This window comes from Cavia porcellus, unplaced genomic scaffold, assembly GCF_034190915.1.
Source record: "Cavia porcellus strain 051 isolate PalLab524CR breed Dunkin Hartley unplaced genomic scaffold, mCavPor4.1 scaffold_8, whole genome shotgun sequence".
Taxonomy (NCBI): domain Eukaryota; kingdom Metazoa; phylum Chordata; class Mammalia; order Rodentia; family Caviidae; genus Cavia; species Cavia porcellus.
The window spans coordinates 17,705,166-17,719,365 of NW_026947491.1; the positions used below are offsets into that span (position 1 = coordinate 17,705,166).

Sequence of the window (14,200 nt, forward strand, 5' to 3'; positions counted from 1 at the left end):
TATTTTTTCTCCTTTAAGCAGATTTTTATCCTTTCACTATATTTATAGAGTTATTTTGGCTTATATACTCTAATCTTTTCCCCCTGCAGCCTCTCCAGCATTTGTTGTCAGTAGTTTTCTTGATCCTGGCCATTTTTTTCTGGAGTGAGATGGAATCTCAGTGTTTGAATTGGCATTTCTCTAATGACATATGATGCTGAACATCTTTTCATGTATTTATTTTCCTTTTCTATGCCTTCATTTGAGAACTGTGTATTTATCTCAGATGCCAATTTTGGAATGGCTCTTTGAATTTTGGGGATCTAATTTGTGTTTAATTCTTTATATTTTGTAGACAGAAGTCCTTTGTCTGAGAGACAGTTCAATAAGTTTTTTTTTCCCAATTTGTGGGTTTGCTTTTCTTCATGCTGGATATTTTCTTCGACATGCAAAAACACTTTTATAGAATGTGATCCCAGTTATTGATTCTGTGAAGTATTTCACCTGTAGTTTCATTCTTGTTCATGAATTCTATACCTATCCCTATGTCTTCAAGACCTCTACCTACTTTGTATTTCAGCAGATTTAGTGTTTCTGTTTTAATATTTATATCTTTGATCCATTAATATTTATAAATTTTATATCTTAGTATATGGTGATAGGCATGGGTATTGTTTTAGCTTTTAGCATATGGAGAGCCAGTTTTTACACTACCATTTATTAAACAGACTATCGTTCTTCCATTCAACATGTTTGACCACTTTATCAAAGATAAGGCAGTTGAGTGTGTTTGAAGTTGTGGTTGTATCTTCTAATCTAGTCCATTGATCTTCAAATCTATTTTTATTCCAGTACCATGTTGATTTTACTACAGTTGTTTTGTAGTATAACTTCAAGTCAGGGATTGTGATGCTTCCTGCCTTACCTTTTCTGCTTAGAAATGTCTTTTCTATTCTAGGTCTCTTCTGATTCCAGATGAATGTTTTGAGTGATTTCTTTATATCTATGAGGTATATTAATGGTATTTTCATTGAGAAAAATGGCCATTTTCACAATATTTATTCTTAATATCCATGAGCAAGTGATATCTTTCCATTTTTTGATATCCATTTTTATTTTTTTCAGGGCATTATAGTATTCCACATATAGAACTTTTGCTTCTTTAATGAGACTAATTCCTAAGTATTTCATTTTTTTGGCTGCTAGTGTGAAGGGCGTGGATTCTCTTATTTCTCTCTCAGTGAATTTGTTGTTAGTGTATAGGAATGCAATTGATTTTTGAGTATTGACTTTTGCATAATTAATTTGTTATATCTAGGAGACTTTCAATGGCTTTTTGGGGTCTTCTGTGTAGAATATCATGTCATCTGAAAATAATGATAATTTACCTCCCCTTTTCCTATGTTTACAACTTTTATTTTTGTCTTGTTTAATTGCTCCTGGTAGTATTTCCAGTACTATATTGAATAGGAGCAGTGATAAGGGACATTCTTGTCTTGTGCCTGATTTTAATGTAAAAACTTTCAGTTTTTGGCCATTTAATATGATACTGGCTATTGACTGGTCATAGATGGCCTTTGTCATATTGAGGTAATGACAATCTATTATAATTTTCTGTAAAGTTCTTATCATGAACGAGTGTTGGACCTTACAATAAGCTTTTTCCACATCTATAGAAATGATCATGTAATTCTTACTTGTGGCTTTATTGATATGATGGATTACATTTATTGATTAACTTATGTTGAACCATCCCTACATGCCTGGGTTGAATCCCACTTGATTGTTGTGTATGATCTTCTTGATGATTTGCTGCATCCTATTTGCCAATATTTTATTGAGGAATTTTGCATCTGTGTTCATTAGGGAGATTGGCCTGTAGTTCTCTTTTTTAGTTGGGTCTTTCTCAGGGTTTTGATACTAGAGTAATATTTGCTTCCCATTATGGCTTAGGAAGAATTGCTTCCCTCTTGACTTCTTTGAAGAGTTTGAGGAGTGTTGGCAATAAGTCTTTTTCGTATTTCTTGTAGAAGTCCCCAGGGAATCCGTCTGGTCCTGGGCTCTTCTCTGTAGGTAAGAATTTAATTACATTTTCTGTTTCATTAGTAGAATTTGAGTTATTCATCAGTTTTACATCTTCTTGACCCAGCTTTGGAACTTCATATATGTCTAGGAAACTGTCCGTTTCTTCTGTGTTATCAAACCTATGAGAGTAGAGGTTTTTGAAATAGGTGAGGATGGGGCTGGGAATTTAGCTCAGTGGCATAAGTGCCTGCCTTTCAAGCAGGCAGTCGTGAGTTCGACCCCTGGTACCAATAAAAACGAAAAAGACAAAAAAAAAAAGAAAAAAGAAAGAAAGAAATAGGTGATGATGATCTTCCATATTTCTACAGAGTCTGTATTGATTTCATGTTTTTCATTCCTTATTGCATGAATTTGAGCTTTTTCTTTCCTTTTTAAAGTAAGTTTGGCGAGGGGCCTATCAATTTTATTTGTTCTTTCAAAAAACCAACTCTTTGATTGATTGATTCTTTGTATTGTTTTCTCAGTCTCTATTCCATTGATTTCTGCTCTGATTTTTATAGTTTCCTCCCTACTTTTGGCTTTGGGCTTGAGTTATTCACCATTTTTTAGATGTTTGTGGTGTATCAATAGGTTGTTTGTTTGTATTCATTCTGTTTTCCTGATGTGGGAACTCAGTGCAATAAATTTTTCCTCTGAGGACTGCTTTCATTGCATCCCATAGATTCCAGTAAGTTGTATTTGTATTTTTGTTTGCTTGTATGTATTGTTTAACTTCTTCTTTAATTTTTCCTGTGACCTACTGATTGCTCATGAGTGTATTATTCAGTTTCCATGTGTTTGTGGGGTTTTTGCAGTTTCTTTTATCATTAATTTCTAATTTCATGGTACTATGATTTGATGACTTGCATGGGATAATTTCAATTCCTTTCCATTTAATTAAATATGCTCTGTGTGTTGGTATAATGCTGAGAAGAATGTATATTTTGATGTGGTTGGGTGGAACACTCTGTATGAGTCTATCAAGTCCATTTGTTTGCAAGTGTGATTCAATTCTGTTATTTGTTTGCTGATTATCTGTCTGATCTGTCCCTTGGGTTCAATGGTGTGTTAAGGTCTCCTGTTATAATTGTGTTATGGCTGATTTGATTGTTTATTTCTGTGATTACTTTCTTTGTATAGCCAAGTGCTCTGGAGTTTGTTGCATATATATTTAAGATGGTTATTTCTTCCTCTTGAAGGTTCCCCATAACCAGTATGTAGTGACTTTCATTATCTCTTAGGATCATTCTTGGTTTGAAATTCACACTGTATGCAAACAGAATTTCTACTCCCACTTTTTTGGTTCCTGTTTCATGAAGTACTGTTTTCCATCCTTTGAATTGCAGTCTGTGAGTTTCTTTTTGGGTTAGATGGGTTTCTTGCACACATCATATGATTGGATTTTTTTTTCTTGATCCATTCTTCCAGTCTGTTTGTTTTACTTGGTGACTTGAGACCATTTACATTACTGGTTATAACTGTTATATATTTCCTTGCTGTTGACACATTATCTTTCTGCTGTTGAATCTTTACCTTTCCATTCTGTTTAGCTGTCTGCCTTGCTTAGTGTTTTTTCCTAGATGTTTGTAAATTGTTTTTCAGTATTCTTTGCAGGGTTGGCTTGGTCATCAGCTGTTCTTTGTCATGGAAATATCTTAATTCTCCATCCATTTTGAAGGACAGTTTTTCAGGGTACATCAGTCTAGGTTGGAAGTCGTTTTTCTTTATGAACTGAAATACTTCACTCCATGCTTTTCTTGACGTCACTGTGTTGAGAAAGCTATGGTTCTGATAGATTTTCCTTTATAGGTTACCTGTATTTTCTTTGTGACAGCTTTTAATATTCTTTTCTTATGTTGGATTTATGTCATGGTGATTATTATATGTCTGGGTGTAATTTTATTTTGGTTTTGGCTATTTGGGTTCTTTAGAATTCACTAATCCTAATGTCAGTTTCCATTCTCATGTTGGCATAAATTTCAGCTATTACTTCTATAAATAGCCTCTTGATATCACTTGTGTTATCCCCTTCTTTTTCATTTATCCTTATCAATCTTATGTTGTTTTTCTTTGCATTATCTTGCAGCTGTTGAACTGTTATTTCCTTATTCCTTGTTACTTTTAAAAGTTCTTTCCTTTCCTGTTCACTAGTTGCAATCTTGTCTTCAAGGTCTGAAATTCTATCTTCACTTTTGTTGAGATGATTTTGAAAACTTTCAATTGAATTTTTGGTTTATTGTATATCTCTTTCAATCTGCTTCATGCATTCTGTTTCTTAAATTGTTCATCCACAGATTCTTTTTGTTTGTTCCTCTGATTTTTTAACTCTGTCTTTGTTTTCTTTTATGATTTCTTCTTTTACCTGGGAGATTATTTCTAGTTTGAATTCCTTTAAAGCTTCCTGGAGTTGCTTCTTTATTTTAGTTGCTATTATTTCAGGTATTTCAGGTGTATGGCATATATTTTCTTCTATGTAGATGGCTCCCAGCCTTTCTTGGGATGGGTTGGAGGTATGAGATTGCATTTTGGACTTTTGTTTTGCCATTTTCTTATACTACTGTGTTTCAAGTGTTGTACCAAGGCTTTCCTTGGGCATGTTGGAATACATGTCCTATGCCCGTGACTCCTGGAGCTGAATGGAGGTTGCTGAGCATGGTCCAGTCAGGCCCACAGGACCTCCCATGTCACCTTCAGTGTTCCAGGAAGCTGGGTGGGCACCTATCCACTGTGGATGGTGGTCCAAAGCTCTCGCCAAGCAAGAACCAATGTACTCACATTCTCTCAACTTTCCTGAATGAATGAGTTCAGTGAATGTAATCTAGTCTTTTCACAAAACCTCCCAAGCCTAGTCTAGTGTGGCTGGGAGCTGGGCAGGTCTTTGACCACTGTGAGCAATGATCTTACACTCTCCTTGGGCCTGGGATAATGTGCAGGAACACCGGCAGCCCAGTACCTCCTCTGGCAGCAGATTTCTCTGGATTGAAAGAAGGTCTTTGGGCATGGTTCAGGTAGGCCTGAAACCTAAAAAGCCCAGTCTAGTGTGGCTGGAAGCTGGGCACGTTCTTGACCACTAGAAGAGATGATCTTAAACTCTCCTGGGCTCGAGATGGTGGAGCAGGAACCCACCCTGCTGGTAGCCCAGTTCCCTCCTCCAGCAGCACAGTTCCCCAGATTGAAAGGGGCATAAGTTTCCTTTGATTGTCACATCATCTTTATTTAAAAATAACATACTTACTTTTCTCCTCATAAGTACCAGTTGTCTACTGCAGGAATAAATGTTTGAGGCTACAAAATCAAATTATAATCACCCCTCTGCACATGGGCTGGCACCATGCATCTCTCTCTTCTCCTTGGCCCCTTCAGGAGACCTTGTTCCTAGGCTCAGCTCAGCAACATGAGGAGCTCTGTGCTCAGGAGAAGGAAGAGGGGCAGCCATACATGACTCAGAGCAATGTCTAGGGACCTTGCTGTGCTCTTTCTGTTCATGTTATGTGGCTGGAGTTCATTTATGTAGATTTAAATTAGGAAATTACAAAGCAAACTTCACTGTTCTTTTTCTTTACTCTCTCTCTCTCTCTCTCTCTCTCTCTCTCTCTCTCTCTCTGTCTCTCTCTAATACAAATGTGCAGGTTTCAGAGAACCAACAAACAGCATCTCCTGAAACCCACACAATGGCGGAACTTAGGTTTCTGGGCAACAAAGGAACCAGCTTGCCTCCCTGGTAAGCATCCATGGCTCGATTGAGCAGCAAGGGACCCAGGGAGACAATCAGCCAGCCAGCATCTCCCAAGATCCTTGCCATGATGGAACTTAGGGTGATAGGAAAAGAAGGAATACACTTGCCTCCCTGGTAAACAGTCATGAGCCTAGTGACACATGAGTTGAGAATCAAACATCCTTCCAACTCTACATTATGAAATGGGAGCCACATGTCTGAGCATCTCTTGGGAGGATGACCATATGCAATATAGAAAATATGGGGGATTTCCTTCTACCATCTCTTTGAAGGTAAATATCGTTATCACTGTTTTGCTGTCTTCTGATTAATTGTATTGCTCTATTCAGTACTCTGCTTTGATAGATTTTATGATGCTCCATATAAGGTTTGACTTTGCTATACCTGGTTGAAAGAACAACTACTGTAACTATTGTGAAGATAACAAGATATACTGTGGTACCTATTAATAACATCCAGGTATCCTGCTGTGAAATGCAATACCAACTTCACAGCATTGTCTTGATTGGCTTTGTTCTGCTGTATTTTACTACCTTCAATAATACTGCTGTATTTTACCACCTTCAATAATACTGCTGTATTTTACTGCGTTAAATAGTAATAAAATTATATATATATATATATATATATATATATATTATGTATACACACACACACACACACACACACACACACACACACACTCTTCCATGTGCTCAAGTCACCAGTAACACTTAGAACATTTTTCTACATCAAATTAAAAAAAAATTGTACAGGTTTCAACCTATATATCAGTACAACAAGGAATAATGTTTAAGATAAAGGTTTCCTATTTAATAATATTCATTTTTTCCTAACCTGGTTCTCCTATTTCTGTGTTTATACTTTTAAAATCTTCTATCTGTTCATTTTGTGTTAATTAGGCACATATCAATTAATTAAATTTTTATAAAAGCATCAAATGTATGTCTATTGTAGTTAATATTATTCATTTTATCATTGCACTCTGTGAAGCAAGTGTTTACTGAAAAGAACAAGATTATTTGAAACACACATTTGCACACATGCACACTTCTTGAAAGCACAGCTGAAGTTATGTCTTCACCCATAGATGTCACACATATTCCTCAGTTGTGTCTATGGAAATCTTGGTCACTGTCATCCTGGGAAACTAAATACCTCTACCTCCTCACCCAGCTCTGCACTTCACCTGCACCATCATCATCACTGCTGTGTCTGGTTTCAGAGATGAGAGTTCCTGCTTCTCATGGTGCTCCACGTGCACCTGTTGTTTTCAGCCCCAGGTAAGATCACCTTCCAGAACACACCATCTCCTGAAATGTAGCTGAGTCCACACTACTCAAGGACATGAATTTCGTTTTTCTGGAGATATTTGAAATGTCTAAAATTTGTCTTTAGTTTTTTTTTTTTTTTTAGGAGACAATTCGAGTGACTTCTCTTGAATGCAGAACAATTGCTGCAACACTGATTTTATTGAGATTTATTTAGATGTGCTGATATGTACAAATCTAACTATGTAATTTCCTTTTCTCTTCAATTGGCTCTACCCATTACAAATAAGACCAGCTGAGGTTCTGGTATGTAACTCTAGAGTCATCAGACAGTCTCCTGTTTCCTTGCATAGTGCTCTCTGTAAAAGGTATGAGCACAGTGGATGGCAGAGCAGGTAAGATCCAGGAATGCCAGCTGGGGATGAACCTGGAAATAAAGAGTCTCTGAGTCCCAGGGCACAAAAGTTTACAGGTGACAACTGGGAGAAACAACCACCAAAACCAATTCTGATTAATTGGATTATGAAGGCTGATACTTCTGTGTGTCACTCTCTGTGCAGTTTTCAAAGTTGCTTTTCTCCCTACCTGGTTAGTCAGCTCTAGTCACATAGGTCTCATCATCCTCACTGTCACAGGTCCTCAAGCCACCTCCTCCTTCACAAGATAATAAATTCTAAGACAGCACTGGGATCAAGGCTTTTGTCCTTATATCCTCACAAGGACTGGACTTAGAACTCCTTGGATGTCCTTAACTTTGAGTGTGTCTTGGTGTCTTTACACTCTCTGTGAGTTGCATTGTAGGTGATAGATTGAAATAAACTTTTTTGGATTCCAATAGTGCCTCAGTGGGATTAAAAATATAACTTTTTGGATTTTGAGGAAGACTGGAAATGATTGCAATATTTAGATAACAATATTCAATATTTAGGGTTACAATATTTGTTTCTCAATTTGGCCAGAATACACAGCCATTACATCAGAACTACAGATCATCTGCCAGGAGAAAGCTTGCTGAATACTGTATGATGAATTTGCTTAGAACTAGTTTCTAAACTTAACTTTTAGCTATAATGATCACATTTTGCTTCCATATGCTTTCATTAAACTAGGTTTTTGTCCAAAGGATTCCAAACCCTAAGATATCATTCGGATGAACACAAAAACAATACTAGATTCATTTTAGATTCCTTATACTGGGATCCACCAGACTCAGTCTATAGAAAAGTTTCTATGATCCATATCAAGCCCTTAACTAGCTTTACCCAATGGGCCATAAATGGCTTTTCATCTGGTTCCTATCCCCTGAATAAAAAAGCTAAAATCAGTAAAACAGGCCAGCCTCAAAACTCAGAATCCATGATATAGGAGGTACTTAGCACAGAATGTACTTATGCAATTGTAAAAATTCAATGCTTACATTCCCTATCTTTCTGCTAGTATCTAAGTAGCTGTTCAAGATATTAGATGACAAACCGGTGATATGTCAGATTGTAAAATTCCCTTGACTTTATCATTATGGAAAATCATTATTAGCTCTTTTGATGAAAATCCTTGTACAAGGTACCCATAATTACCCTAAGAATTGTATTATTTAGACAATGCATACATAATTCTTTCTTTCTTGTCTTTTCCAGTCTTATAGCTATATACTTAATCAAGATAAAAATATCTGGTATATATAGAAGTCATTAGATAGAATATATGCAGAGTATCTATGACTGCTGATCAACTACGAACCCCTTCAGCCTATAGAAGCCAGATTGATCATTGCCCATTACTCCCTCATGGCAGTTTGGGTTACTTCTTCAGAGGATGGATTGTTATAAGCAGCTCAGTTAGATATACATGTTATAGACCATCAGACAGGTCTAGGCCCACAACGGATCCAGTATAGAATCCCAGATACCTTGCATCTAAAGCAGAGACAGATGCCTCCCACTTTGGGCTAGGTATAAAGGCAAAGATCAAACACATACACACACATCCTAAGAACTGATATTGTACATAGGTCTCTGCCACTCTCTAATTCCAAGAGACACCATCCCAACCCACTATAAGAAGAGTCAGTGCTCTATGTTCCTGCCTGCTTGCTATATAGCTTGCTTCCCCATTTGTCCATAACTTAATCAATTTTACCTGATAGTTAATCTTACTTGTGATCACAGTTCTGTCCCACTTCACGCCCACCCTGTGTGTTCCCATATTTTCCCCACCTTGGCCATGTCTCACTTTGTTGTATTGCTATATAGAAGTCCCTAGAAAAGACAGAGTCTTTGGCCACCCACTCAGAACCACTTGTGTCTCTCAGAAAGACGCTTTCTTTCTTCCTATAAATATATACTGCTCTTAATGTACATTTTTCCTAAAATTCAGTCATCAATTTTAGAGAACATGAACTCATACTGGATATATAGTAAGCTGGGAGGTTTTTTGTCATATGTCAAGATGATGTGGATCAAATAGTTAAAAGAACATGGATTCTCATGTGTCACCGAATTGAGAGAGACATGGGCTCAGGTTCAAGGAGCTGTTCCAGTCCCAGCTGTGTCACAGTAACACAGCAGAATATCTGCCTTGTGTGATCACAGAGGCAAGTTCCCATAGGATTAATCTGTCTCAAAAGTAGACAAACAGCACTCACAGCAGAGGAGATGAGATTGGACCCTTTTTTCTCCCTACTGAAGCGGTCACACACAGAATGACTCCTTCATCCAACATTTGCTCCTCTTCACACTGAAGGTCAGATCTTGTATTCCCCATGCTCAGTGTCTCCCTGTGAGGAGGGATGGAGCTGAGCTCAGCTCTCTATTTTGATTCATTCAGTAATCCTCTCACCAATTTCCTTACTCAGGGGAGAATTAATAAGGATGTTATCTCACACAGGAATTCTTTAAGATTTAATGAAAAGCATTGTTGGATTCCATCTCTCCGTGCTTACCTCAGGTAACCCGTAAATCATTTGCTGTGTAACTCAGTAGCAAGGAATCCTGAGGGTTCTTGCTGCATCTTACTGGAAAGCCATTCCATGCACCAATAGTAAATAAGAGCTGGATTCCTCTGGTTGGATGATAGCCCACTTAAGTCCAGTGTGATCCTCATCACAGCTGAAAGCCTTTCACCTGAAGGCTCTGTGCTCTGCTCTGAGATTCATATGCAGCATTGTTCTCCAAAGAGAAGGGAGTGGACAGCTCCAGGTGTCTTCAAACAATTCACTTTGCTACAGCACAAATGTGTCAGTAAAAAACTCATTAGCATTTCACAGAGGCTGGAAATTACACTACACACATGTAAACATTAATGTGTGGGAAGAAGATTCTCAGAAACCCATGAATATACATATGTTGAATGCATTTCACACCCACAAAGAGAATTACAATCAGATGAGTTTATAAAAGTCTACAAAATTTATGATAATCTTTAGACAATTTTTGCCCACTTCAGTGAGAAACCAACAATATGTTATCCATTTCAAAATCTTGGTTTCCACCAATGACTAAATGAGCAAATACAGAATGGAGAATGCAAATTGATTTCAGCAATAATCCTGAAATGGATGTGAATAGATGCACATAAAATGTGAACTGGTGCTGTGTGGTATGCACATGTGCTGTGTGCACCTCACAGTCCTATTATCTTTGGCACCTGTGTGCTGGTTTTCATATTCCTAGAGTTTTTTTTTTTTTCATCTTCAGACACAGCCAACTCCTTGACCAGCTCTTTACCTCCATGTCCTGTCCAGGAGTAGGAGGTTTGGGCCTTGAGCAATGGACTCGATGAACAGTGCTGATTCCGTAGAGGGCTCAGTCAGCATTATACACCAAGAGACTAACACAAAGATTTGTCCATCCTCTGTCTCCTTCTGATCTTCATGTGCAAGACTGCATTGCAGATGCAAATGTTTTTGAGCTACCAGATAAGGTCATATTGCACATTTCATTAATGTGATTTGTTTCTCAATATTTAAGATGTTATCAGAGATTGTTAAAGTTAGTTGTCAAGAACATAGTATATTGGGGCTGGGAATTTAGCTCAGCGGCATAAAAACCTGCTTTGCAAGCAGGCGGCCATGAGTTCGATCCCCGGTACAGATAAAAAACCCAACCAAACAAACAAAAGAAGGATTCTAAGAACATAGTATAATGCTGGGTCCTCCTCTTTCTGGCGATGTCTCCCATATGTGAGTGTAGGAAAATTCAGACAGAAGGATGTGGAGATTCTGCCTCTGATCTCAGGGCTTGCCCTGTTCTCTCACTGTCCCATCTCAGCTAGTGTTACAAGAGACCATACCAGAATCCTTGAAGCCCTCTCAGTTCCTGTCTCTCAGCCTCACAATCTCTGTTTAGGGAAGCTCTGGGACATTGCCCCTAGAGTTGGTTCCTTCAGCTGTCAGCAAGAAACTGAGTGGATGTAGCAGGACGGTAACAGTGGAGGGGCAATTGGTCAATCATCCCTGACAAGTCAGTGTTTCTAAAACCAAGAAAAAGTTCTCTGAGAAACTGTTTTCAATATCTGTGGAAAACTCAACCATATTGCACTGTGCAATATATTCTGAGGGCATCGAAGTGTGAGCCCAGCTACAAAGCTATGTACAGGGTGGACGGACCAGCAGAGAGCGCTCAAGATCAGCAGCAGGTGCACAGGACCAAGAAAAGGGATCTGGTACATAGGACCTGTGGGGAAACTCTGAACCAGCACAGTGTCCTCGGGATCTTCAGGAAATCAGGAGCGACTCCATAGGTGGTTCAGAGAAGGAAAGCCCAGACTAAGGGCTTCACAATGTTCAGTGTCTGAGTTTCCCTTCTGTGTTAGCCTCACACACACTGCACAGAGTGTACAGTGTGCTCTCTCCAGTTCACATGTGAGGTCTCCGCAGTGCAGAGGATGGAAGGCATTTTTGGTGTGGACAGAATGCATTTACACCTGTATTTAATCATCTCCTTTGTTTGAGTTCCTATGGGAGGGCTGAAAATACTGCATATTCTAGAAAAAATACTGTGAATCTAAGGAACATAGATGCTTTGGAATACACAGGTCTCATGATCATCATGCAAAAGTAGCCTGTTGTTTTTGTCACCATGAGAAGGAACTGTCACAGTAATAAAAATTTCAGTTTACAAAAGAATAGAATGCAAGTGTTTACAGGAAGGGAATTTTATGGAAAATGACTGGAGAACTTATGAGTAGATGCATTAGGTATCGAGAATGGGCATGATTTTGTGGATATTTAACTCAGTATAATTCTCTCACAAAGCATATCACTTATTCGTCTTTAAAATAAATGTCATGTTTATTTTAACATAATCTATATAATTAGTGTATGTTTAATGGTATATTACCTATCCAGAGGTAAGATAAGCTGTCAGATTCTTGAACATGTTTTTTAAAAAGATGCTGGTTGTCGATCCATTTATGAATAGAATAAGATACACAATAATACTGTCGAATTCCTTCGTTAGAAGAAGACATGTGACAAGCGTCGTGCAGCTTGACTCGTCTGTCTTTGGAATTGCTCAGCAAGATATTGAGTTCTGTGAGAAGACTGTAGGACCTCATAGACAGCATGATTTTATAGTCTATGATGTCACATACCACAGGACATTATGCTTCTATTTTATGTACACATCTGCACTCCTGTGAAGTTACCCAATCCACTAATAACATATTGGCACGAATAAAAATGTAGATGACGTTACACATAGGAAGGAACCACTTCAGTATACTGCATTCAGTATAGTAGGGATATTACAAAACAAATCTCAAAACACTCTCATGTGCTTTGAACTCTTCCCTCTCTGAGACTTCAGGTATAGAACATATATACAGGACGCCATGCAAATAGGGCCTCCCTGTGTTGATTAAAACCAGCCCAGCCCTTATCCTTACAGCTCTGCAGAGGACTCTAACCCTGGTGCCTAGCTGTTCCCTCTTAATGATCAGCACTGAGCACAGCAGGTTCACCATGGAGCTGGCGCTGAGCTGGGTTTTGCTTCTTGCTACTTTAAAAGGTAATTTATGAACAATAATAAATACCAAATGCGTGAGTGAGTGGCATTAGTGGGATAAACAATGGGCATATGTGACAGCTTCTTGAGCAGAACGTCTCTGTGTTTGCAGGTGTCCTGTGTGAGGAGCAACTGGTAGAGTCCGGAGGAGGCTTGGTGCAGCCTGGAGGGTCCCTGAGACTCTCCTGTGTGGCCTCGGGATTCACCTTCAGTAGCTATCACATGAACTGGATCCGCCAGTCTCCGGGGAAGGGGCTGGAGTGGATCTCATACATCAATAGTGGTAGTGGTGGTATATACTACGCAGACTCCGTGAAGGGCCGATTCACCATCTCCAGGGACAACAGCAAGAACACGCTGTATCTGCAGATGAGCAGCCTGAGAGCCGAGGACACGGCTGTGTATTACCGTGCTGGAGAGAGACACAGTGAGGGAACATCAGTGTGAGCCCAGACAAAAACTTCCGTGTAGGGTTGCTTAGGACCAGCAGGGGGCGAGCGAGACAAGCGGAACACAGAGTATGTCCCAAGAGTACAGGTATTAAAGCATTTTGTTTCATATGGGCTTCATGACATTTAAAAAAGTAATTATAGAAGTAATAGATCAGAGAAAACAGAATTAAAATCTGAACTATGTAAAATGCCATATAAAAACCCAAATAATTCATTGTCTACTTAAAAATACCCCAAAAGCAATTAATACAATAAAATACTGTAATACAATTAGGAAATCCGTTTTTGAGAGTATGAATTTTGCATTTTCTGTCCTTTGAATAGTGAATAAAAAATATTTTAGGTGTTTCATATAATATATAAATAACTTAGAAAGACACAGTTTAAAATTTTAAAAATGGCTTTAAATACATGACTATATATGTATATATATATATATATATATATATATATATATATATATATATACCATAGGTCGTAGGTTGGGTATGGTATACACATAGAAAGAATCTACTAAGGTAATAATGTAAAACCAAGAATTATATCAGCTATATGAAAACAAAAGTGACATTCCCATCAACCCACAGAGAAAAATCACATCATGCTATATGAAAAAAATTTAAATCTACACACTTTAGTGAGGAATTAATTCAATAAAATTGATGATGCTGAGAATCAAGATCTTCAAAGATTTAA

General features: G+C 38.1%; 1 gene segment (V, D, J or C); it reads left to right on the plus strand.

Annotated features, from left to right (window-relative positions):
- Nucleotides 1-12,953: 12,953 nt before the first annotated feature.
- LOC100730052 (immunoglobulin heavy variable 3-48-like) lies at nt 12,954-13,728 on the plus strand. The segment is given in 2 exon segments: nt 12,954-13,055; nt 13,165-13,728. Coding segments are annotated over 2 exon segments (411 nt in total).
- The last annotated feature ends 472 nt before the right edge of the window (nt 13,729-14,200 follow it).